This window comes from Chaetura pelagica, unplaced genomic scaffold (assembly GCF_000747805.2).
Source record: "Chaetura pelagica isolate M959 unplaced genomic scaffold, ChaPel_1.0 scaffold10, whole genome shotgun sequence".
Classification (NCBI taxonomy): domain Eukaryota; kingdom Metazoa; phylum Chordata; class Aves; order Apodiformes; family Apodidae; genus Chaetura; species Chaetura pelagica.
The window spans coordinates 12,057,018-12,084,885 of record NW_009952263.1 but is presented as its reverse complement, the minus strand read 5'-3'; the positions used below and the strand labels follow the sequence as shown (position 1 = coordinate 12,084,885).

General features: G+C 41.0%; 1 protein-coding gene across 1 annotated transcript; it reads left to right on the top strand.

Moving 5' to 3' along the window:
- Positions 1-11,226: 11,226 nt before the first annotated feature.
- On the top strand, positions 11,227-27,502 carry GPNMB (glycoprotein (transmembrane) nmb). Its single transcript, XM_010007585.1, has 11 exons — positions 11,227-11,296; positions 17,049-17,198; positions 17,850-17,993; positions 19,281-19,460; positions 20,541-20,699; positions 21,157-21,465; positions 22,608-22,730; positions 23,434-23,536; positions 24,428-24,633; positions 26,426-26,513; positions 27,349-27,502. Exons 1-11 carry the CDS (start codon positions 11,227-11,229, stop codon positions 27,500-27,502), a joined length of 1,686 nt encoding a protein of 561 aa, XP_010005887.1.
- Positions 27,503-27,868: the final 366 nt, after the last annotated feature.

The following is a 27,868-nucleotide window of genomic DNA, read 5'->3' as shown; positions in this document are numbered from 1 at the left end:
AGACTGGATGTGGCACTTAGTGCCATGGTCTAGCTGATGTGGTGGTGTTAGGTCATAGGCTGGACTTGATGATCTCAGAGGTCTTTCCTAGCCTCAAAATTTCGGTGACTCTGTCAACATCTTGATTAAACTTCTTGATTTGCATAAATTAGTCTGTCCTCAGCACCCATCTGATGCAGTTTTAATTTGTTATCAGAACATCCACAGAAGTTGAACTGTTAAGAAAACCACTCAGTGAAGAATGATCCATGACTTGAGTTTCCTTCACATCTATGTCCTAGAAAATGCTGATTTTTCTTATGTTTCTGTTTTTCATTCCACAAAGCACCACTTGATAACCATTTTTTCTTGCTGAAAGTTCATATGTACTGTGTAATAACAGAAGAGCACTAGGTATTCAGACATCTAGCAAACAATTGGCATCTCAGAGATCAAATTATCTCTATTTTATAATTTTGTTGTTATTTAATAAAAATATAATTTCTGGCCTTCATCTGAACTCCACTCACTGCACCTGCAGCATGAAGAATCAATGTGAATGTCACCATTTGACTCAGGTTCGACAACAATGCTCTCGATCCCCTCCCTTCTCTTCTCCCCTTCCCTCCTACCCAGGTAGGGAAGGAGAGAGAGAAAAAGAGAGAGACTTGGCTGGATTGAAAACTAAACTACACAGCTTTAATTAAAACACTAATGATATAAGAAAATATATACAATTATGTACGAATATGTTCAGGTATGAGCAAAAGCCTCTCACTTCCCCCCACCCCCAGTAACTCCCACAGCATCTCCTGAGCTGGGAACAGTCCCGAGGAATCCCGGAGCTGCTGCTGGAGAAAGCAGAGAGTGATGAGGGTCACGAGAGCTGGAGCCTGGGAGTCGAGGGTGATGGATGGACGGAGTCCTCCCCGGACACCAGACATGGATGGAATAGAAGGGAAGAAGAAGCAGGAAGGAAGTTTTGTGATCTCTGACCTTCCTCTGAGCTTATGTAGATATATGGAATGGAATATCTCTGGCCAATTTTGCTGTCTGTCTAACTCAGCCTCCTATGCGGGGGTCATAGATCTCCCCGTAGTGTCTGAGCCGGCAGAATGAAGGTGCGACCTTGAAGACCCAGCAGTTAGAAAAACATTCCAGCTGTTATCGGCCCAAGCTGGGACACTTTGCTACTAGTAAAAAGAAAGGTTGCTGAAGGGAAAAAAATAAAAAAAAATCAGTAAAAAGAAAAATAGCTTTATCCTGGCTCAAACCAGGACAGTAAATTTATAGGGGTCTGAATGTACAATCCATCTTCATGCCTTGACTTACACTTCTCACAGCTTTATTTTCTTCAGACACAGTACAGGGTTAAATTCAGACTGTTCAAATTGGAAATTATGCCCATTACTGAGAAGAACTGCAACTATCTTACATTGGATCTGAGCTATTTTTTATAATTCTTCAACTTCTTTCTTCATGCAGCAGAACTGAACTATTTGCAGGGAAAATATAACCCCTTGTGTTAGGCATGGAAGAACCTTCTCTTCCTTCCAGACCACAGCAGTTTTCTGAGCAACCAGCTGCAATTACGCAGCATAGCCAAGGGAAGATTTGTTAAGCTATTGTGCTCTTTTAGGAGGACAATTTAAACTACAGATCTAAGAAACTGATTTTTTCTGTTACATGGTGCACATATATTTTCTGTAATGATTCTTATCACATTGTATAGTATTTCCCATGCAGAGCCCATAGCTCTGGTGATCAGTGCATTACACATGCTAGAAAGAGAGATTTTACCCTTAGCATTTCACTTAAGCCAGGGATTGCCAGAAGGCTGCTGTATTAAATTGATTTTTTTGGTTCTCATACAGTAACACAATAAAGTCGTGTTGGATTTTCCAGTATTGGCAAAGAAAGCTGAAATAAAATATCCATATTCCAATGCAGATTTTAAACAGGATCAGTGCAAATTTACTGCTCCTATCACAGATAATATAAATAAAGGATATTGGTTTTTAAGGCAAACTCGGAAGACTAACTCCTATATATTTAATGTATGTAATGATATATTTCCCTGCCCACAGATGATCGGAGCTGTTAAAGATTATTATATAATGCATTTGGGAGCAGGGCACTAAAAATAAACTTTTCTACCAGTGAAAGAAAAACAGCAGTTCCTCTTAAAATTTTTGGAAGCAGGAGCCCCTCCAGCTGTGCCTTGGAGGGCTGGGGCAGTAACCCCTGGGGGCTGCACAGCTGCCTGACCAGCCTGGCCTTCCCCACCTCCCTGTCAGCGCCGCACTGAAACATCAGGGCCTGATCCTGCCACCCACTGCGAGTCCACATGGTGATGCCTGCATGGATGTGGGAACGGGCAAGTTATGGCACAGCCAGGCTGCTCCTCCTCTTCCTCACCCCTTAACCCATGGGTCCTGCAAGCTATGACCATGCTCTGCAAGTGGCAGCAGGTGAACGTGGAAAAACCCAACCCAAACCAAAACCCACGTGACCATTTCCCTCTGTCTCCCTTCAGGCCCCCAAATCGTTCCTCCTCAATGCCGTCATCGACAGAAGGAGGATCCTGGTGGATTTAAGTCCTAGGGTGACAGCAGGACATCAGTAGGAGCACAACAGCTCCACTTGCTCAGAGTTGGCCTTCCTTTTATGCCATAAATGTTACTACCTAAACAGAGCTTCTAGATAAATAATCTTTTTCTCCCCTTTTCGTTGGCTCTGTATTCACTGCGGGATCTTGTCTCCAAGAAGGAGGTTACTGTCTGAATTAATGCTATGAGTGAGTGGGAATACAGTCAAAAAAATGCAGAATTTTGCCCATATTCTTGCTCTTAACACATTAAAGAGCATGTTATGCCACAGTTCATCTGCCAGAATTTTCATTTATTCTGACTCCTATTTCAGGGAAGTGCTGAGGTTATTTCTTAAGCAGTCAAGCTAATTTTCCTGGGCCATGAAACTGCTGAGTTTCTGTGCTGAACCTTTAGCCTCAGCTATAATAAGCAAAACAGAGCATATACAGGGAATACGGTACAAATGAGCACATTCAGTTTATATTGTTTCTTAGGAAAGCCTTAAAGGAGCAGACTTTGGCTGTGGGACTACTCCTTCAGTGTCCTCCTACCAAAATGAGTACACAGCAGATGTTCTGATGCTCTTGTTCAGTATTTTCTTTTTGATACGTCACCTTTTTGGTTGGGTTTTGCTGGTTTGACTGTCCCTGTCATCTGCATGAATTAGTGAGACCTCCTATGGGCAGAGAAGCCAAGCCCACCTGTGGTGGATGACTGGACTGAGGTACTTGGTGGATCTGTATCTCAAGGCTGAGCTCTCACAAGGACTTGCTGATGTCAAAGTGCTGCAGACAGTTTCTTGGGTTCCTCTACCTTCCCCTCAAGCTGTTTTCCTGAGGCATTTTGGGACACACGGCCACACAAATGGCTGTGACACAGCAGTGAGTTAGGGAGGGACCAACAGAGAAAGTTCTCTAAAAAGGCAGAGAGCTGGTGTGCTTGTTTGAGCCTTCCCTCCAGAGGAAATCAGGCCAAAAATTACTTTTATCACAAAAAAGCCCCAAAAATAGTAATAAAAAAAAAAATTCTCCTGAATTATAAGCTATGGTCAAGTGCCAAGTCTGGAAAACATCAACCCCAACACAGGAATTCAGAGAAAAGTATGACTGCAAGGAAATAACTTCCCATAAACATGGCAAAATATGTATCTTTAGCAACCACAAAAGCAAAAAATTAAGATGCTGGATTACTAAAAGCCTGCTTATCCAGTTGCAAGGGTTAATTTGTTTTTCAGTGATATAAACTGATCGAGTGCTTTTCTTCCCCTGTAAAACAAGAAAGACTGCAGACTGCTAAGGTAGGTTTGTTTACATGTTCAGTTCAGTTAGATGATGGTCACTGCTCCATGTGGAGTGAGACACAAATGAAATCTTCTCAGAAAGGGAATTTGTCCAGCCTTAAGCAGAGTTCCTTCAGGAGACCACTGGAATGGAAAAGAGCATTTAGCTAAAAGTACCTGGCTGCCAAAACAAGATTGTCTCATTTTCCTTTGCTGGCTTGGCCAGAAGTCAAGTTCATTCTTCAAATCCCTTCTCTTCTTTTTTTCTTTTTTCCCTTTTTTTTTTGAAGTTCCTGTGGGCAGTGATTAACAATTCCTGCACTCATGTTGTGGTGATGGTGGTGTGATAACAGCATGAGCCTTCCAGGTCTGTCACAGTCTAGACATGTATGTACACATGATGTGCTCACACCCTGTCATCTGACAGGCCTTCAGGTAGCAGAGATGTGTATCTGCTCAGTGAGTTTTAATAACTGAGGCACTAAAGCTGTGAAGTACCAAGCCCTTTCTACCCACCCACTTCTTTGTCAGGTTAAGCCCTAAATCTTCCTGAATGTTTCTTTGCTGGGAGAATATTTAGGATATATTTTAAATCTTCTCCCTTTTACAGCTGCACAATTCAGTTCAGTTGTTTCAACTGCAAAACTCTTTCTCAGAGACTAGTAATAATGAAAAAAAAGTTAAATCCTTAAAGACAATTTAAGATCTGGTGATGAACAACCAGTTTCAAGCAACTCTGAGTGTTTCAGATGGACTAATTTTTAGACATAGTCACCTACAGCTGGGACACTTGGAGAAGCCAGTTCAGTTTTCAGATAGTCCCTTCAGTCTTCACTTCTAATACTTTTCCTTGGCTTTTTTGTTCTTCTTTTCACTCCTTCACAGCTCTGTTCCTCCTAACTCTTTCTTCCTTTCCCATATTGCTTTCTTCTTTTCTCTCTTCTTGTTAATGCTGTCAGCAGCAGCCACAGCACAAGTGGATCCAAACATTTTCTGTGTCAGCTGTCCAGCCATGTGTAGTCTAAGGTCCAAGAGCTGAGGAGGGAGACTGTGAAGGACCAGAGTGTCACAGTATGGCCACCTTTTAGTCATTACCCCAGCCCTGGTGGGTTTGGATTCCTTTAACTGCAGGCCTGATCCTCAGTGCCCCTGAAGCCTATTTACAATGCACTTAATAATTTCCTGCAGCTGGCCCTTATTGAGTGTCACTCAATACTTATGTAACAAGGGTGATGGATGGACGGAGTCCTCCCCGGACACCAGACAGGGATGGAATAGAAGGGAAGAAGAAGCAGGAAGGAAGTTTTGTGATCTCTGACCTTCCTCTGAGCTTATGTAGATATATGGAATGGAATATCTCTGGCCAATTTTGCTGTCTGTCTAACTCAGCCTCCTATGCGGGGGTCATAGATCTCCCCGTAGTGTCTGAGCCGGCAGAATGAAGGTGCGACCTTGAAGACCCAGCAGTTAGAAAAACATTCCAGCTGTTATCGGCCCAAGCTGGGACACTTTGCTACTAGTAAAAAGAAAGGTTGCTGAAGGGAAAAAAATAAAAAAAAATCAGTAAAAAGAAAAATAGCTTTATCCTGGCTCAAACCAGGACAGTAAATTTATAGGGGTCTGAATGTACAATCCATCTTCATGCCTTGACTTACACTTCTCACAGCTTTATTTTCTTCAGACACAGTACAGGGTTAAATTCAGACTGTTCAAATTGGAAATTATGCCCATTACTGAGAAGAACTGCAACTATCTTACATTGGATCTGAGCTATTTTTTATAATTCTTCAACTTCTTTCTTCATGCAGCAGAACTGAACTATTTGCAGGGAAAATATAACCCCTTGTGTTAGGCATGGAAGAACCTTCTCTTCCTTCCAGACCACAGCAGTTTTCTGAGCAACCAGCTGCAATTACGCAGCATAGCCAAGGGAAGATTTGTTAAGCTATTGTGCTCTTTTAGGAGGACAATTTAAACTACAGATCTAAGAAACTGATTTTTTCTGTTACATGGTGCACATATATTTTCTGTAATGATTCTTATCACATTGTATAGTATTTCCCATGCAGAGCCCATAGCTCTGGTGATCAGTGCATTACACATGCTAGAAAGAGAGATTTTACCCTTAGCATTTCACTTAAGCCAGGGATTGCCAGAAGGCTGCTGTATTAAATTGATTTTTTTGGTTCTCATACAGTAACACAATAAAGTCGTGTTGGATTTTCCAGTATTGGCAAAGAAAGCTGAAATAAAATATCCATATTCCAATGCAGATTTTAAACAGGATCAGTGCAAATTTACTGCTCCTATCACAGATAATATAAATAAAGGATATTGGTTTTTAAGGCAAACTCGGAAGACTAACTCCTATATATTTAATGTATGTAATGATATATTTCCCTGCCCACAGATGATCGGAGCTGTTAAAGATTATTATATAATGCATTTGGGAGCAGGGCACTAAAAATAAACTTTTCTACCAGTGAAAGAAAAACAGCAGTTCCTCTTAAAATTTTTGGAAGCAGGAGCCCCTCCAGCTGTGCCTTGGAGGGCTGGGGCAGTAACCCCTGGGGGCTGCACAGCTGCCTGACCAGCCTGGCCTTCCCCACCTCCCTGTCAGCGCCGCACTGAAACATCAGGGCCTGATCCTGCCACCCACTGCGAGTCCACATGGTGATGCCTGCATGGATGTGGGAACGGGCAAGTTATGGCACAGCCAGGCTGCTCCTCCTCTTCCTCACCCCTTAACCCATGGGTCCTGCAAGCTATGACCATGCTCTGCAAGTGGCAGCAGGTGAACGTGGAAAAACCCAACCCAAACCAAAACCCACGTGACCATTTCCCTCTGTCTCCCTTCAGGCCCCCAAATCGTTCCTCCTCAATGCCGTCATCGACAGAAGGAGGATCCTGGTGGATTTAAGTCCTAGGGTGACAGCAGGACATCAGTAGGAGCACAACAGCTCCACTTGCTCAGAGTTGGCCTTCCTTTTATGCCATAAATGTTACTACCTAAACAGAGCTTCTAGATAAATAATCTTTTTCTCCCCTTTTCGTTGGCTCTGTATTCACTGCGGGATCTTGTCTCCAAGAAGGAGGTTACTGTCTGAATTAATGCTATGAGTGAGTGGGAATACAGTCAAAAAAATGCAGAATTTTGCCCATATTCTTGCTCTTAACACATTAAAGAGCATGTTATGCCACAGTTCATCTGCCAGAATTTTCATTTATTCTGACTCCTATTTCAGGGAAGTGCTGAGGTTATTTCTTAAGCAGTCAAGCTAATTTTCCTGGGCCATGAAACTGCTGAGTTTCTGTGCTGAACCTTTAGCCTCAGCTATAATAAGCAAAACAGAGCATATACAGGGAATACGGTACAAATGAGCACATTCAGTTTATATTGTTTCTTAGGAAAGCCTTAAAGGAGCAGACTTTGGCTGTGGGACTACTCCTTCAGTGTCCTCCTACCAAAATGAGTACACAGCAGATGTTCTGATGCTCTTGTTCAGTATTTTCTTTTTGATACGTCACCTTTTTGGTTGGGTTTTGCTGGTTTGACTGTCCCTGTCATCTGCATGAATTAGTGAGACCTCCTATGGGCAGAGAAGCCAAGCCCACCTGTGGTGGATGACTGGACTGAGGTACTTGGTGGATCTGTATCTCAAGGCTGAGCTCTCACAAGGACTTGCTGATGTCAAAGTGCTGCAGACAGTTTCTTGGGTTCCTCTACCTTCCCCTCAAGCTGTTTTCCTGAGGCATTTTGGGACACACGGCCACACAAATGGCTGTGACACAGCAGTGAGTTAGGGAGGGACCAACAGAGAAAGTTCTCTAAAAAGGCAGAGAGCTGGTGTGCTTGTTTGAGCCTTCCCTCCAGAGGAAATCAGGCCAAAAATTACTTTTATCACAAAAAAGCCCCAAAAATAGTAATAAAAAAAAAAATTCTCCTGAATTATAAGCTATGGTCAAGTGCCAAGTCTGGAAAACATCAACCCCAACACAGGAATTCAGAGAAAAGTATGACTGCAAGGAAATAACTTCCCATAAACATGGCAAAATATGTATCTTTAGCAACCACAAAAGCAAAAAATTAAGATGCTGGATTACTAAAAGCCTGCTTATCCAGTTGCAAGGGTTAATTTGTTTTTCAGTGATATAAACTGATCGAGTGCTTTTCTTCCCCTGTAAAACAAGAAAGACTGCAGACTGCTAAGGTAGGTTTGTTTACATGTTCAGTTCAGTTAGATGATGGTCACTGCTCCATGTGGAGTGAGACACAAATGAAATCTTCTCAGAAAGGGAATTTGTCCAGCCTTAAGCAGAGTTCCTTCAGGAGACCACTGGAATGGAAAAGAGCATTTAGCTAAAAGTACCTGGCTGCCAAAACAAGATTGTCTCATTTTCCTTTGCTGGCTTGGCCAGAAGTCAAGTTCATTCTTCAAATCCCTTCTCTTCTTTTTTTCTTTTTTCCCTTTTTTTTTTGAAGTTCCTGTGGGCAGTGATTAACAATTCCTGCACTCATGTTGTGGTGATGGTGGTGTGATAACAGCATGAGCCTTCCAGGTCTGTCACAGTCTAGACATGTATGTACACATGATGTGCTCACACCCTGTCATCTGACAGGCCTTCAGGTAGCAGAGATGTGTATCTGCTCAGTGAGTTTTAATAACTGAGGCACTAAAGCTGTGAAGTACCAAGCCCTTTCTACCCACCCACTTCTTTGTCAGGTTAAGCCCTAAATCTTCCTGAATGTTTCTTTGCTGGGAGAATATTTAGGATATATTTTAAATCTTCTCCCTTTTACAGCTGCACAATTCAGTTCAGTTGTTTCAACTGCAAAACTCTTTCTCAGAGACTAGTAATAATGAAAAAAAAGTTAAATCCTTAAAGACAATTTAAGATCTGGTGATGAACAACCAGTTTCAAGCAACTCTGAGTGTTTCAGATGGACTAATTTTTAGACATAGTCACCTACAGCTGGGACACTTGGAGAAGCCAGTTCAGTTTTCAGATGGTCCCTTCAGTCTTCACTTCTAATACTTTTCCTTGGCTTTTTTGTTCTTCTTTTCACTCCTTCACAGCTCTGTTCCTCCTAACTCTTTCTTCCTTTCCCATATTGCTTTCTTCTTTTCTCTCTTCTTGTTAATGCTGTCAGCAGCAGCCACAGCACAAGTGGATCCAAACATTTTCTGTGTCAGCTGTCCAGCCATGTGTAGTCTAAGGTCCAAGAGCTGAGGAGGGAGACTGTGAAGGACCAGAGTGTCACAGTATGGCCACCTTTTAGTCATTACCCCAGCCCTGGTGGGTTTGGATTCCTTTAACTGCAGGCCTGATCCTCAGTGCCCCTGAAGCCTATTTACAATGCACTTAATAATTTCCTGCAGCTGGCCCTTATTGAGTGTCACTCAATACTTATGTAACAATTTCATGTATCAAATAACATGGTAAAAAACTCCATTCTAACCAACTTTATTGTTTTTAGGCTGATAAAATTTTGTTTTTAATTAACAGGCATTTGTTGCCAGGAGTTTTCCTCTGGAGGTTCTCCAAACCCCATTGGGAACAAGCATTCAAACCTCCTTTCTCCCCAGCAGACTTTGGATCAGGCACCCAGTGCTGAAACACGGCATTTGAAGGTCACTTTTCACTTCTAGGATCAATAACCTGGAAACAAAGGAGTGCAATTAAAGTTAATGTCCCACATGGATTAAAAAATAATTGTGAATGGCTTTGAAACCTGACATTTCAACTGGGAATGTAGCTGATTTAATAACACAAAAAAACAACAATCATATGAGGACGCTGCAGTCATATGATTTTTTTGCATAGTCAGTCACAGATTTGACTTTGATTTATTCTCTCTCGCCCTTTTGCCAGATAATGAGGACTTAGTTTAAACAAGCCTGGTATCCCTAAGGCTATTGCCTTCATCCTTTTCCTTTGGCTGGCTGTAGGTAGGAGGGTTGGCTCCAGCCAGGAGGTGAAGCACTGAGTTTACATATGCAAGATTCACAGGACTGGGCATCAGGGCCTGTGTTACTGAGAGAAGTGCTGGTTGGGGCACTCTGGGTAGTGACAATAACTGCCACAGCTAAGACAATAGGCTAGAAAAATGGAATAAACTAAGAATTAATTTTAAAAAACATTTAAAATTAATAATTAACAGTTCTAAAATCTCCTTCCATTGTGCAATCTCTTCATTCTGCTTACAGTGCCTTGGACTTACAGAGTCCCACCTGCCCTGCCCCAAATTAAAATGTTTAGTGTTGCTCAACTCACTGGTTTCTAGGTAGCCAGTGTCTCACTTGCCAGTACCATACTTTGGGATCACTGAAACCACTGCTGAACTGCTGTCTTGAAAAACCATACTTGCTTCTATGCTATGTTTTCTCACCAAAGCTTGTTCCTTGCTGCAAACAATGCCAGAAACTTCAGAAGACCGACAGGGTTGCAAAAAAATTCAGTTGCTGTGTTGCCTGCAGAAGAACACCTGCACTGGTGAAGCATGCTGAACCTGAATTTGAACCACTAAATGCAGTGTTTGCCAATCTGCCTGTATTACCCTAGTCCTCTTAAGAATCAGTTATATCTCATTATTAGATTGGGCAGCAAAGTCTATTTTTCCTTCATGTCTACACACCAGGAAGTATGTACAGTGAAGTACTTTTCTGTGTATAGGTCATGGCAACTTGTGAGCTAAATATTGACTGGCCATCACTACATACAGTCTGTGATCACACTTACAACCATGTGCACATCATACTGTGCAACCACAGTCAGGTGGTACACATATGTGCCCACTAAATGTTTAAATAATGTTTATCCTAACAATCAACTGATCAGGAGCCAAGTCCAGGGATGTGTTAGAACTGGCTGGTCCCCATTTAGTTTACGGTTGTTGCCCAGCATGTGGAAGAGACACACGGTTAAGTAGTGCTGGGTCCATGAAATGCAGCGAGCTGCTGCAGTAACACTTGCAGATCAGGCTGGAGCAAGATTTAATTTGGATTTCTGGAAATAAACATCCCTAATTTAAAAATAAATTAAGTACAAAAATTGATCGTAGTGCAAAACGAGTATAAAAATGCCCGCGAGGTAAATGGTGTGGCTCTAAACAGGTCTCTCAGAAATCCCAGGCAATGCCGAAAGCAAAGGCAGTGAGTCATAAGCACATGAGCTGAAAGAAGCTGAAGACAAAATCATGCATCTCTGCTTAATTCCATCACATGATGAGTCCTGGGGCCCTTCATTTAATTGGAGAGCAGAGCACTGGAGAAACTTCATTCTCCCTCCTCAGAGGGGACGAGGAGTCGCCGTGTGCAGGCTCTGGGTGCTCTGTGCTGCCCGGCGTGCGCTGAGCTCCGCGGGGTCTCCAGCACCATGAGCGGTGCTCGCTGCCTCCTGGGATTCCTGCTCCTGGCCCAAGCGGTGCTGTGTGCTGCTGCCACACGTGAGTGCTTCCTTCCCCGGGCCTCTCTCCCTGCCTCCACGGGTTCCATGTCCTGAGCCAGTGCAGTAAAAATGGCTGCTGCGTGCATGCCCAGCGGTTGCTGGAGCTATGCTTGGGAACCGGTACGTAACAGCTCGTTCCACCTCAGGGCTGCCTGGCTCTAGGTAGAAATATCTCCTGAGCTGGAGAAGTATGCTGAGAGCTGTTCAGTTATGTATTGCCTGTGCTCCACAGGTACACAGAGCTGGCCGGAGCTAAGCCTTGGCTCGTTTCCACAAATTTCTAATGATATTTTCTCAGCTCGAGTATGGCTAAAAAGGCAGATATAAAATAGACTTCTCCCCATTTGCTCAGCTCAGCTGGGGCTGGGAGAGGCCAGGTCAGAGGCAGTGCTCCCCACCGGGACACCCAGACCTGTGGATCCCCAAACTCAGGGGGCCCAAGCCCAGGAATTAGATCCCCAAGCCACCAGCAGGTGGGCAGGCACTGGGCTGGTACTCTGCTTCTTTCTGGGCTCCCAGCCTGACTTGAGTGTTAGGTTGACTCACTGAGCTCAGGCCTGGGAACCCAGAAATGGGATTTTAGGCTCAAATTCCAGAATCCACAGTAATGAAATTGAAGACCTTAAAAGCTGAGGTCCAGCTGAGGATCTATCCAGCCTTGTACCTGTCTCCAAGAGGAAACAGTAATGGATGTATAACTGGGTGTCTACTGGTATTTACTCAGGACACTTTCCCGGCCTCTGGTGATTTATAGCACCAGAATTGCCTCTGTCAGATGCAGAGTCATTGTACTGAAGTTTTTACTGGGCTTTCCTTGCATCTGTTTATGCACTCGGGTTTTGATTGCAACCTGTGTAAATTTTTGGCACACATAATATTATGCCAGCAAGACATTTCACACCTTAACTGTGCCTCACATGAAGAAATACCTTTATGTGCTTAGAACCTGTAACATGCTGGTTTCATTTGATTCTCCTAACTTTTCTGCTTTCAGAAATTGCTTCTTCCTCCATGCTGTTAAGGATTCTGTTTTTATATTCTCTTCTGTCACCTCTTCTCCAGGCTCAAGACACAGTGTAGTTAGCCGTTCCTCATATGGAAACAATTCTATCACTTAGCAGCATCTTTGCCACCTTTCTCTGTAGTTTTTCAGTTCTCTTATGTCCTGCTTGAGCTGCAGAGAACAGAGCAGCATACAGTCTTCAAGACATGAACACAGATGGAGCCATACAATGCTGTAATGACATTTTCATCTTCATTCTGTATCTAGCCTTCTCTTAGGTTTTCAGCTACTAATGAGCAGTGCATTCAAAATTGCAAAGCTACAAGATCTCATTTTTGAGTGGCAATAACTAGTGTAAAGCCCCTTGTTCAGTAAGAAGTTACATTTAACTATGCTGAATTTAATATAGTTTTATTCTTGAGTCGTTGAGCCGCATACAGTCCTCACCTCTACTACTTTAGGATGCTGTTTTCAGCAGATGAAAGTACCTGTTTTCCAAATTATTAACATTTTACGTTATTCCAACAAATGAGAAAAACTGGCCTCTTATTCTTAACTTTTAGTTCATAGGTCCTAACCAATTATTTATCTATGTTAAATCCTTCATTCTTATCCCAGAGTAACTTAGTTCCTTTATGTGCCTTTAGCAATGGACCTGATCAAATGTTGTCTGGAACTCAAGCAGACAGTGACAAGCAGGTCAGCCTTGTTCCCATGCTCTCTGGCTCCCTCAGCAAAACTTGAATATATTTGTGAGGAATGCTCTCCTTTTACAGCATATCATATTAATCCACTGTATCAGCTAATTCTGTTCTTCTGGGCTGTTTCTACCAGCTTGTCCAATCTGAGCTTAAAACCTTCTGTAATCCTCTAAATCTTCCCTGGAAGTGTTTTTAAAAACTGTCATCACATTTGCCAGCTTTTGTTTCTCGGTCACTGAAGCAGTTTCAAGCAAGATGTCACATGCTATGGTTAATAGCTCGTTTATTTTTGCTCTTGAATTATTTCCATGCTTTTTGAGCCATCCTATCTAGACAGCTTCATTTTGTTGATTTGTACTACAATGATTATTTGTGCCAACACTTCATTTTTGAGATTTGCTATCGTAGTAGAGAAAAAACTGTAGCACAGAAACTCCTGCACTCCTCCGCTGTGAATGGAAACAAATGTACTTGACTTTTGTCCTTTACCTTCCCTGAACACCTATTTTGTACCTACATCATCTTTTAGCCCCGTAGACTTTCTAGCAAGCTTTCCACTACTTCTGTATTTGGAAAAAAAAAAAAAGAAAAAAAGAAAGATTAATCAGCAGTTTTAATGTTTTTGCTTGTTCCTTAAATTCTTTTCTGTCCTGCTTTTTAATGTTTCTGCATGTAACTTGAGACTTTACATTATATTCTGTCTTCTTAGCTTGATCATACACATCAGCGTTTTTACTTCTAATACACTTACATCCTCTTCAGCTGGCTCATTGTTTTATTGCTGATGTTCTAACACTGGCTTTTGTTCTCTCATGGCTAACACACCATCACAGGAATTGTTGAACTTCTTGTCTTTGCTACATTTCTAACCAAAATGAAAACCAAAATAAGAAAGAAGCAAGTCAGAGTATCAGATCTTTACTTCTGTGATCACCTCATCAAAACTACTACAGTAATCAGTTCCTTGGAGTGTAATATCACTCTATTTTGAACTGAACTGCTTTGGTTATGACCAACATCTATTCTTGAGTGTTTTTCATTGTTAAGAAATACATTAAAGCTTTTTCTTCCTTTAAATTCAGCAACTGAAAATCTTCAATTCCATGTGTTAGAGAAACTAGTGCTGAAGTTTTTGCTCATCTGAAAAAATGTCTTTGTCTTGTCCTGAAGCTGGTGAAATGTTTTCTATTTGATTGATATAAACAAAGCACATCAGGGAGGCACAGAAATGCCTAAGGAGCTTGTGATGTAGAACCAATGACCACAGCTATTACCAAAGCTTGACTAGAAAATTAATTCTGAATTCAAGGATTGTTATTGAAAATTCAAAATTAAAAGCATTTATAGAATTAAAAGTGTCCCATCTCTTTTTGACAAACTGAGTATTTGGGGAAAAAACAATTATTGAAATGTTTTGAGCTTGTAAAATAATAATTAATTTTTAGATAATTAATAATAATAGATAATATTTTAAGATAATAAATAATTTTTAGATAAAATCAAAGAGAATGGGAAAAAGAAATAAGAAAAAAAACCCTAGCCACTTGCTTCCAAATAAAATGACACATTACTTTCTTGGCATAAAACATAATTGAATTTGATAAGGCTTTTTGAAATACTTTTATAGTTGTTAATCTGTTTTTTTCATGAGATAAGTTTCTGAAGGACATTACCCAACTCCTCTTCTGATCAAGATTGAAAACAATACAGCATGTGATACAGGCCATTAAATAAATACCAGTCATGGAGTTACACTTTGCTCACATCAAAATATTTTAAATCTGCAGGAAACACTTGAGTCAAACAATTTAAGTGAGACTGTGGAAAGTTCCTGTAGGGCGAAAGACTATGGGAGAATATGCCTCTGAGTGCAAAATGTATTCTTGCAGTCCTTGAGCCAGGGGGGAGAGCTACCAGCAGCAGTTCAAAGTGACCAGTAAGATGGGACAGGCCAAAGGATGTCTTTCCTGCCCAGCAGCAACCTCACTGGGCAATCAAACATCAAGAGAAAGCAGCTCCTGACGCTTCTTCATTGCTGTTTCTCTGGTTTTCCCTTGTAGTAAAATGAGGAGTCATATGCACATAAAGATGGTGCTCAGACTGGCTACACCTGCTCTGTGCCTTTTCCAAAACTCAAACGAATTCTAACACAACCGGTTATGTTACAGCACACAGGGCCATCCCTGCCCTTCTTACAGTCTCTGCATTTTCCTCAGAATCATCCAGCTCTTTGTTGCACTTCAGCATAAATCTCAGAAGCATTCAGCATCAGCTACATTTAAAACAAAGCCACGAAATGCAGAAGAAATCCTAACTCCCTTGATGTTGTGACATGCCCAGCAGTTAATTCATTAACATAAGAGGTGTTAAAACCCCCAGGCTTTAATGGAACTTTGCCTACTTACAAACATAGTTTTATGGCATCCTACAGTGGTCGACATGTTCCTACAGGTTACTTGGATATTTAATTTGCTTTTCATTATGTGTACTTTGTGACAGAAAGGGATCCTAGAAGGCCTGTGAAAAGTTTCAGCCCATCATTTGCAGTAATACGAGAAGAAAAAGGTTATCAAAGTTATTTCATACTGAGCCATTTTAAAGTAATAGGCATGAAGCTAATATGTTTTTGTTGTTATATTATCATGGAATACCAGGTTGGAAGGCACCACAAGGATCACCTGGTCCAGCCTTTCTAGGTAATACTATAGTTTATATGAAATGGCTCAGCACCCTGTAAAGCTGAGATTTAAAACTGTTCAATGTGGGGGAATCTACCACTTCCCTTGGGAGACTATTCCAATGTTTGATTGTCCTCATGGTGAAAAATCTACCTCTTATGTCCCACTGGAATCTCCCCAGGAGCAACTTGTGCCCATTACCCCTTGTCTTTTCCATGTGACTCCTTGTAAATACGGAGTCTCCACCTTTTTACTAGCTACCCTTTAAGTACATTTGTAATAAGGTCTCCTCAAAGTCTTATTTTCTCAAGGCTGAACAAGCCCAGTTTTCTCAGCCTCTCCTCATGTAGCAGGTCATCCAGTCCTCTGATCATCTTTGTGGCTCTTCTCTGGACCCTCTCCAGACTCTCCTCATCCTTTTTGTAGACCGGGGACCAAAACTGAACACAATACTCCAGGTGTGGTCTGACAAGTACTGAGTAGAGCAGGACGATGACTTCTTTATCTCTGCTGGTGATGTCCTTGTTGATGCAGCCCAGCACCCTGTTGGCTTTCTTTGCTGCTGCAGCACACTGCTCACTCATGGTGAGCCTGTTCTCCATCAAGACCTCCAGGTGTCTTTCCACAGGGCTGTTCTCCAGCCAGGTGTATCCCAGTCTGAATTGCACTCCTGGGTTGTGTGTTCCCAGGTGCAAGACCTTACACTTCTCACCATTGAACTTCATAAGGTTCCTGCTGGCCCACTCCTCCAGCCTGTGCAGGTCATCCTGGAGAGTGGTCCTGCCTTCTGGAGTGTCAACTTCTCCACTCATCTTGGTGTTGTCAGCAAATTTCATCAGACTGCTCTTGATCCCAACATCCAGGTCACTTATGAAGATGTTAAACAGCACAAACACATTGAATTTACTATTCAGCTCCTAAATTTCCTTTTCTGGAAATACCAGCTTCTGTTAGAATTGTTTCCACTCTTCCCACCCAAACCACCAGCCAACTCACCAAAGAAACTTTACTGGGTCAAAATTAATTCCTGGCATAGCTTCCACTAGAGCACAACTCAGACACAGAGTGAATTTATCCTGTTAGCTTTTTACTCACAGATTTATTATTAGGCAAGCACAAAGCAGCAGCAGTCAAGCTACCTCTGCACAACTAGCCTGGCTGTTGCAGGCTTATCTTCATTCATGCAATTGCTCTGATACAGTCAGAATGTTGTAAACCTTTTTATTCTTTCTGTGGAAAGATTGCAATACTGCAATAGAAAAAAGTCAGCCTGTCAGCAGCCTATGAAGGCTGTTCAGAACAAGAGCAATGTCTTTAAAGGGTGGTAGGGAAAATGCAATTAAATTACATGTTCAATTTTCTCTCTAGGGTATCGAGATGTGCTGAGGGATGGAACAACTGACCCTCTCACATCCTACAAGAAGCTTCAAGGCTGGTCTAGTGATCAAAATACATGGAACGAAAAGCTTTATCCTTTCTGGGAAGAAGGAGATCCCAGATGGAATGACTGCTGGAAAGGTGATTGCACATGTACTTTTCAAAGACACAGAAAACTGGCAAGAAAATTCACCTGACTGAAGAGTGCAGGGGCTGTAGTACTTTTTTATAGGTGCAATATCCTCCACTGCTGCAAGGAATGCCAAATTAGAGAAGACTGGCTTTGCTCTCATTCCCAGTTTCAGACAGTAATACCTCTTAATAAGTATTGATGACCAGGGCTCTAGGACAATCCATTATTTGAAACGTGCCCTAGAGGACAGGTAGCTTCAACTGCTACCACCATGGAGCATCGTGGACTTCAGTTTGACAGCTTAAGTGAAGACCCAGTGTATTATCACCTGGCCTGAGCTGAGGTATAAAGGTTGTATCCCTGGGGAGAAACTAAAATATTCTCCTTGAATATTTTGACCCCCATGGGTAAAATGCATATTCTTAGGTCTAAGAAGGAAATGAATGGCAGACCATAAGTGACGGTGAGGGGTTATGATGAGTCCCTCTGGTTGTTCCAAGTTGGGGTTTTGATAAAAGTGAAAGTGACTTAGGAGCACAAATTCCCTTGGAAACAGAGGCATCAATAAAGCATTTCTAATGTAAATAGTGCCCAGGTGAAGGTAGCTGCTGCTCTGATGCATCCTGTACTGCAGTGAAGACTAATCTTCTTTTCCACAGGCGGGCGTGTGACAGTCAAATTGGACACTGACAGCCCAGCACTGGTAGGATCCAATGTATCCTTTGTTGTGACTCTCCAGTTTCCCAAGTGCCAGAAAGAAGATAATGACGGCAACATAATGTACGACAGAAACTGCACCCAGGGTAGGTAGCAGCTCTCTCCCGGCACTACACACAGGCCTGACTATGGTGCTGGTGTGGACATGGCACAACTCTGAAAACATCAGGGGTGCACCCTAAAAACAGCCACGTTGACTTTAACTGATAACTACACTCATATCTAACTTGTGCCACACGTTTCTTTCATCAGAAGATCACTCGGGTGTTTTTACTGTCCAGCACCTGCTATAAATAATGACCCAGTAATGCAAGACTTGCCTTTACTATAAAATTGCCTTCCCAAAACAGTGATGTTCATTTTGCTTCCTAGCAAAACTGTTACTGCTTTTCAGCTCAGCCAAAAAGTTGCACAGTCACACAGTTTTCTTCTGAATTGATAAAACTGTCAATTTATAAAGTTTAGAATTATTTTTTTTCAGTTAGGAATTGTAGAACTCACTACCATAATCTGCATCTTGGAAAATCCTCAAGAAAGAATAAATCTGATATTCCCACATTTTAGGAATTAAAAACAAACAATAAAATAACTTAAAAATCAAGCAATCTTTTCATCAGATTACCTTTTTTCATCTGATTTACTGTTACATGGTGCAAAAAACCTATCGTAATTCCAATGTTTGAAGCTGATGGATCTAGAATGAAACAGGCTGTTATACATTTCTTCCTCTGAATTCATAAATGTTCAACACTTATTTTACTGATCAAAGTAATTTTCATTTCAAGCCATATCAGCAACTTGTTTGTCAGCTTAAGTTCTGCTTTTTGACTGTCTCATGTTTTGTTGACTGCTGATATCCATTCTCTACTTAATATCTGTTTTGCCATTTGGGGAAGGAAACTATTTTTTTGTTCAGAAAGGAAGTGAAATTAATGTGTAAGTTATTTAAAGGTATCACAGAAAACATTTCTGACAAAACAGTCACTTCCATGGCTGCTATTTCTACTTTTAATTTTAGATTCTGCTTGCCAAATATTAAGGTAGCTCCTCTAATTCCAGTGAAAGAGTAGCATCCTTTGTAGTTGACAGCAAGTTCTGGGTAAGAAATTTTAAATGGTGTCTGGCCCATGAGACACTACAATTTTTTTAAGCTTCTAAGTAAAACAAGAATGTCAAGCCAGAATAATTTGGTGTTTATGTTAAAAACCAAACAAAGCCCAATCTGAGAAAAACCTAATGTCAGTTTAAAAATATCCCATTTAACTCAATGTTTAAGTGCAAGAACTGCTGTAGCCTGGGGTGCCTGCCTTCTGTTTCTTGACTTCCTGCACATTCCTCAGTTGACTGGGAACATGTCCCATTTCTACACTTAGATCCTACAGCTTCCCTGGACCAGCAAGTGTATGTCTACAACTGGACTGACTGGATTGACAACTGCGGCTGGGACAACTGCACAGGCAATCACAGCCATAATGTATTCCCAGACGGGAAACATTTCCCTTATTATCCTGGTTGGAGGAGAAGGAACTTTGTCTACGTGTTTCACACATTTGGTTAGTACTGCAACACATCCCTTGGCTTGGCTGACACTGCAAAGCTTATATTCACTCTGTACACCTTTGTCGAGTGTGTTTCATGAAAGTCCTTCAAAAAGGATTCCATGCTCTTAAGTGGAGATTCCAAATTCATTCTCCACTTTCCAAAGAGGCCATCAGCTTCTCAGTCTGGAAATCACCGTTACCAGGAGATTCTCTTTAAATCTGCATTCACAGTGCTACCACTGCAGAAAATTGCCTTTCAGGAGTACTCAAGATCCTTTACTAGGAAAACAGAGGGTCCAAGCAGATCAGTCAGAAGATTTCTTGACTGTCCACTGCCACTTCAGATTCTTGAATTTAAGAGACACCATAGCACTGTGTATCTTCAGATAAATTTAACAGATTACACTTCTTGCCTCTGAGGAGGTGAAAACTGCCACTGACTGTGTGGTACCGATCTCATCACAGCTGCTGATTTTCAGTGGTTCCAGCTCCCAAGTATGTAAGGGTTGGGCTATTCCTGACATGGGCTACACACTAAATTTTTGTATCCTGAGTTAGCTTTGCTACATCAGTATTATCACTAGTATCAGCATGAGTAATATTAATCATGTCCCAAATTTTATGTACATCTGATACTATTTACCTACCTCAATCAGCTCTTGCAAAGACAAATAAGCAAGGAGCTCTAGAGTATGAAGCAAGAGGTATTATTATACCTTCTTGCTACACTGAAAGAATAAAAACACAAGATCACTTAAAATGCCTAAGAGTAACACCATCCACTATGTAATCCTAATGACTTAACATAATGTAATTGGTTTGGAAAGATCTCTATGCCTTGGCAAATTTTTCTTAGATTAATGAGATTTGGGACATCCTTCCAACATCTTTGAAAAAGCACAGATGTAATGGGAGTAAATATATTGCAAAAGTATTCAGTCCTCCAAAAACACCTGCCAGATAACTGGAAGATTGTTCTAAACTATCTATTGTGAGTTAGACAGTCCAAGATTAACTGAGATCTCGCTTCTCTTACAACAACTTGCAGCTAGGCTGAAGAGGAAAACATTGTAAGTTCATGTTCTGTTTCAGGTCAGTACTACCAAACAATTGGACGATCTTCAGCAGCATTTTCAGTTGACACAACAAATATGACTCTTGGCAAACATGTGATGTCAGTATCCATTTACAGGAGAGGACACTCCTCGTATGTTCCAATTGCAAGAGCAAGTGTCCCCTACACTGTAACAGGTGAGCATGCTGGAATAAAATGTAACAAAATGCAGGGGCTATTTGTTGTTTATGTGTTAAAAGAGTTCGGCATGAGCATAATCTGGCACAAAAAGAAGACACTGGCCTAAGAAAGGTTTTTAATGTGAATGTGAAATCTCTGTCAAATTACCTGTAGTAATATCTACCTTGTATCTAGTTCAGTTGTGACACTTCTGCTTTGTAATTAAAAACTATTTATGAGAAGAAATGCACACTCCCACAGGTGCCTGTGATTTCTCATTTGTTCCCATAATTTTCTGGGTAACTTCCCTATTGACATTCACTCCACTACCAGTAAATACAATTAAAGTAGAAACTGGTGTTAAAGATATTAATGTCTCACATTCTGACCATTGCTGTTCAGGGACTTTGGAGCCATTTCTTGTTTGCAGCCAGGTATGCATGCTTTACTTATTCTCTTTTTCTCCCCCTCCAGACAAAATTCCAATATTTGTGAGTATGTTCCAAAAACATGACCGCAACATCTCGGACTCCATTTTTATCAAAGACTCACCAATCACTTTTGATGTGAAGATCCATGATCCCAGCTACTATCTTAATAATTCTGCCATCTCCTACAAGTGGAACTTTGGAGATGGAAGTGGCTTATTTGTAGCCAGCAGTCCCACTACATCTCACACCTATACTCTGCAAGGAAACTTCACTTGGAACGTAACTGTCCAAGCCATCATACCTGTACCTTGCAGACCAGTAACACCCACTGCACCACTGCCCACCTCAGCAGGTAAGAGTTTATTGAACAGCAGTGATACTAAGAGCTATGCTAAGACTCTAATTCTGATATTTTTCTGTATCATTAAAAGTTTTGCTGCCACCCACGAAAGAATTGCAAGGCTCTGCAAACACTCTTCAAGTGGTTTAGAGACAAATACTAAGCATAAACTCTTCTGTGAGTCTATGGTACACATGACTTGCACATTTAACACATTACACATCCAGCTCTACCACCATACAGAGGTCTTCAGTTGGACATGCAGTACACACAAATTTGGTTTTACACCCTCTACCACACCAGGTCAAGTAGTTTTAGCCTTGCCTACTCAGGCTCATCATCTGAGGTAATTTGCAAATCTGAAGTAAGAAAGAGGTATTTTAGAACACTCTTCTAGCCGGTTCCTTTCTGGTTTGCCCTAACTGCCACCCAAAATTAAATGAGATTGGATTGAAATAGAAAAAAAAAAAAAAAAAATCTGATTCCAAAATATGGGATTTCCACATGGCATTAACCCAGAATGGCTTTTTCACTTAAAATCTATGCACTATCATATTTCAGAATAACTTTCATTATGTTCAGCATTGGTTTATGGTTTGCAAAAGGCCTGCAGTTTCAGCCTGGTTAGTTATAATACTACTACTATTAAATTGTAAATGTGGCTATATTTTTCCAATTTCAGAATTTTAATATGTGCTTTTACCAAAATGTTGAATGAGAATGAAAAATGAAAGGAAATATATAATTTTCACTACTCCCCTCTTCATTTTCCCACTAGCTGTAATGTACAGCAGTGGAAAGAGACCATTTAAAACCATTTATTGGCCTTTGGATTTACTCTTTAATTGACTAGGGGATTTTAAAGAAGTGTTTAATTATATCAAACCTTGCAGTCCCATTTGGGTGACTAGCAAAGTGGCTTTTAGAGTGAGGCTATCCAGGCCACTCCAGGGTTATGCAGCTGGGCATGTGTCTTCTCTTTAAGGCTTATTACCATGATCCCATACAGATACATACACGACTGCACAGCTCCAAACCAAAGTCACTAGTGACCTATGTAGTGAATGCAGTTGCAACATGGCCATGTTCAGAGTACCTGTAAGCAGAAGTTATTCTGAAGCTGTGATTCTACTCTTTGTCTCTCAACTTAACAGTAACGGTTGCAGCATCTTCTAATTCAGAGTCTTCTACCAGTGTTATGTCAATGGAAGATAATCCTGATGGAGGTTGCCATATTTACAGAAATGGATACTATGGAACTGGCATCTCTGTCGTAGGTAAGGATGTGGGTCAACATCTGAACAGAGGAATAGGGTTAGTAATGTACAAAAATGCATGGTGGACATAATGTTTATTTAAGCTCTCTTTTATCAAATATGTGGGACCCATAATAAGATCCTTCTCTTGAACATAACTGACATTTTTAAAGATTAAAGACAGTTAAGTGGCTTTGTTTTCTTTACATGCTCTGCCAGGACCTAGTGGCAGAAATTATGGCCCCTTGGTTTCAGACACATGAAGCTGGACCTGGGTTTGGATGCCTGCTGATGGCTGCTCCCATGCTACCTGTGGTGTTTCCAGGCACTTGGGCTGGAGAGTGGCTGGTGGGGATGTACACCATATCACTACTTTCTATATCATCAGGTTCTGAACCTGCCACACCTGAAGCATCCTGGCCTGGGAGGGATCACATGAGGTTGGATTGACCTTGGCATGCACAGAAGTGGTGGGACAGGGAAGTGATTTGATAAAATAAGTAAATAATAATAATGGAAAAATTGAGCAGAAAGGAACAACTTGACAGGAAAAGCCCTAGAAAAATCCTCAGCTTTCAAACCCTTCAAGAGGAGTGTTAAGTGAGGGAGGCAGTTACGGAAAGCAAGACCTGAACTGAGCATCAGCCAAACACTTGAGGTTCTGTACACACAGACTCCAGAGCTTGTCATGTGTCCTATCATCGACATCTGTTTTCTCTCCCAGAGGGAATCCTTGAGGTAAATATTATTCAGATGACAAGCATCCAGATGACAGAAAGTCAAGCTGAAAACTCACTGGTTGACTTTGTTGTTACCTGCCAAGGGAGGTAAGTGTGTGAATGAAACTGTCAAGCTTCCCTCTTCAAAAATAAGTAGGTGCTGGAAAACTGTCTGCACTTAGATGCAGCTGCAGGAGCAAAAGTCAGTTCCTCAACTGGAACTAAAGATAATGCAAGTCTCATTTGTAAACTATGGCAACAGAGGTTACTGCGAGGCTCTTAGGATTCAGAACAAATGTCAAGCCTCAGTAAAAATAAGAGAACTAGATTGTGGGGAGAAACAATTCTGTATTTTCCTGGCCAAGTCAAGATTTCAGCACTTACTGTAAAATGGGAAGCAGTCTACTGAAACTGGAAGGAAAGCCTTGCTTTTTGGCCATGATTTTTTGACACCAAGAGTAAATGGGTGTGTCCAAACAAATTCTTGGATAGGAAATCATTGTGCTAATATTCCTAGCTCCTGGAAGGGGGTTAGAGTTGAGAGGACTGAGGAGTACAAGAATCATCTTGGTAATGCCATGGAAAACAATTAACCTCTCTTAAATTAATATTTAATTTTTGGCACTTTATACTACGTAAAAGAATCCACATTCCTTTTGTAACGATGTGTGTTACAGGTAACATATTTTATAAGCTGATTGAAGACAGGTAATTCTGTGATCACCATAAAATATTAAATGATATGTAAAACAAGCAGATAATTTTTTATGTTGCATATATGCATTTTATATAAAATCCACATGTATCTATGTATAAAGTGTATAGGTATGTATAAAATATATCTATATGATGTATTAATAAAACTCTCCTAAATCACTGTAGTGCCACTGATTTCAAAAAACAGGCACCAAGATAAAACTGGGCATGTGTGTAATGTGTCTATGAACAGGACTAACATAGGATGCCATAGATGAAATGTGTTCTCTTTTCCCATCCCAGTCTCCCCACAGATGTCTGCACAGTAGTTTCTGACCCCACGTGCCAGGTGTCCAAGAGTGTGGTGTGTGACCCCATCGTAGTCACTGATGAGTGCTTACTCACCATCAGGAGAGCTTTTGAGGAACCTGGAACATACTGCATAAATATCACCTTGGGGGATGACACAAGTCAAGCCCTTGCCAGTGCACTGATTTCTGTAAATGGAGGTGAGTCCACACAGAGCAGCTGCAGGTCATCTGTGAATACTTCTCCCTGTGGTGACCTCCCTGCAAGGTGGAAGACCACAGGAATTTATATGGGGCTTTTATTATGCCGGGAAGCCTCAGCTGAGACTGCGCCAGCTTGTGTGAGAGTCCACACAAAGATAAAGGGATTATTCTTTCCCCATGGGAATTTCAGATGTTAGAACTTGGTTTGATTTCTGTTTATGATCCAATGAGTACAGTAATTATACAACTCCTTCAGTATCACTGAATGCAGTAGGATTTTTAAAAACCATATCCACAGAGACTAAGTTGAGCCCAACGAGGCTGGTCTTCCTAGGTTTCCTCCAGAGGACAAAGCTAAGTTGTACTTGGGGCTTCCACTATAATCAAAGCAGAATTAGGATCTAAGAGAGGTTGCTGCTTTGATTCACCTTCTGGAGGGGCCCATCTAATGTAAATATTTCTCACATGCCACAATTTTCCACTCATTTCAAGAGAAGGCAAGTATTGCTCAGTTTTGGAAAATCCCATAATTTTGTGCCTGAGTATTTGGTGCCTAAACATCTGACCCTTGAAATTTGACAGGACTGTGGCTTGGCTTTGTAAACATTGCACAAAACATCTGTTCTTAACTTGCTTAAACCGCCATTGAATAGTTTGCAGTCCTACGGTTTAGACCCAACCCATTAGTATGTGTTGCTTTGAAAACTAGTGCAAGCACCTACCTTATGCATAAAGTAAGGTAAATCCCTGCAGTCTCAGAAAAAATATTGCATAAACTAGGAATGAGGTCAAGCCATCACAGACAATTGTATCAACAAACTGAGAAATAAATGAAACACATGCACGAAGTAAATGGTAAACCCTGAACTGATCTATCGATTTGCATAGGCATAAGTTATACATTAATAACTGAAAGCGTAATAAAGCATGCACCTCTGAGTTACTTCACTGCATAAACACTAGTATCAATATGTGGACCAAGAATGTGTCCCAGTGTCAGAAACCTCAATAATTAAGTTACAGCCTGTAGGCTGGAAAATTAAGATATTTAACACCATTAAAAGAAAAATAAATAGTGTAATTATTTGGTTTCTTCCATCAGATACAGTGGAATTAGAAGTAGATATAAATGAAATGGTTGATGGCAAACCAGAAGGCAGAGCTCAGTGACAGGCAGAGCCAAAAGTTAATTTCCCTGAATGAGCACATTAAAAAAGCAGAGCCTTCAGCTCTCTGATCTCTCAGATAAGGCAAACAAGTGTAAGTCCACCAAGCTCTCAGCCACACTCTGCCATTTTAGCATGTCACAGTTCAAAAAAACAGTAACATTTAGGAAACTCCTTGTTTATCCCATTTCTCCCTGGCCACCATCCCCAAGAGAAAGCTGAAGCTGATTCTAACATTGAAGCTTATAAAAAGCTGCATCTCTTATATTTTCAGTGTAAATGTTTCCCTAGCGTAGCAATTGGCACAAAACAAATTAGCCTTTTGAGTGCCAGCAAGGCCCTCTGTTCCATACTGGAAGGGCAGTCATGTCTCTCAGGAGCATGGGTCATACGAGAAAACTGGCAAAGCTCAACTCACACTCTGGTGGAACTGAGAGTTAAACCAATTAGGATGTGAAAGCACCACCTCCTGCCAAAGTCACTTACTTCCAATGCTTCGCATGTTAGAAGTATTAAGTGTACTTCAACCTGTACAGCAATCAGGTAAAATTGGCATTTTCTTTAGAAAATCTATCTCACAGTTAAAAGAGAGGCTTTTAATCAAACTACTTTCTGAACTCTAGGATCATCATCAAGAACAACAGAAGGTGTCTTTATCTTCCTTGGCTTGTTGGCAGTCTGCGCTGCTGTTGGGGCTTTTGTCCTTTACAAGTAAGTTGCCAGTTTCTAGGATTAAAAACAGTTCAAGCAACAATAAATAATATTAGTTTATATTAACGAAACCAACAACATAAATTTCCATTAGCTATATTCTTGGGTTTTGGTTTTTTGTGTTCGTTTTTTTTCACAAATATTCTGGCAAGTATTCAAGACAATGAGATTACTGTCTTAAGCCACAAAACCACTGGAAAATATGCAGATGTTAAAGACTCCTACAAAATTAGATTCTGTGCTCATAAGCACAACCAGTAATACTAGAAGGCCTGGGAACTGCATGTAAGCAGTAAGCAAACTCAAACTGCATTATGTGATTTATATATACAGTAAAGCCTAACAAATGGAAATTTAATTTTGCTCAAAAACTCTTACAAGAACCGCTTGCAAATGACTGACAGTTAGAGAATTAATGAGCAAAATTCTTCATTAAATAACTGACAAATAAATTACTTGGGGAAAAGGTGCTGGGCATGCACGAAAGTAGTTAATAGAAGCACTTGCCTACTGCATTATTAGCTTGGCTGTTTCTCATGAAACTGTAAGACTACACCAAGATTCCTGAGTCAAGAGTATGCTTGACCTTCACAGTCAGTGGTGAGAAAGAAACACCTCCACAGAGCAACAGTAGTTCACTAGGCAATGCAGCCTTCTCTTTAACCAGGCCCTACTGACCTATGGCTCTTTCCCATTAGATGGGATTGAAGAGGGAAGGAGGAGAGAGAATATATGTTATGAATACAGGATTAATTGCCTCAAGCACTGGTCACATGCTAAATGTGGACTTCCATTTAAATGTTGTTCAGCAACTAACTCAGCACATTCCTTGCAGGAGATACAAGCAATACAAGCCCATTGATAGAAGCACAGGACAAGCAGAGAACCAGGAGGGACAAAGTACTTACTTCAGCAACTTCAAAGCAATTTTCTTCCCTACTAGCACTGAGAGAAACCCTCTGCTGAAAAACAAACCAGGCGTTGTTTAAATCTTTAGTCTAACACCGACTGTTAGAATATGTACAGGACTCATATCTGAACTGTACTTGGAAGGGGTTTTACAGTTGGTATAGAAAAACAGGGGGTAAGGTAAAAGCACATGTAGATGGGATGGTAACTTCTGGGGGCTTGATGCAATTAGAAATATTAAAATAGTCCTTTGTAGAAAACAACCAGGTAGTTTTGAGCACTTGCTGTTCTTGCTTATCATCTAGTATAAACTCTTCTGAATAACTAACACCCCCCCTCACTTACCTGGGTTTTTCTCTAGGTTAACTAACTGCAAAACCAATCAGATGATAATCTGGAGGGGGGGCAAATATGAAGTCACGGTTTTAATTCAAATGTGCAGAGTA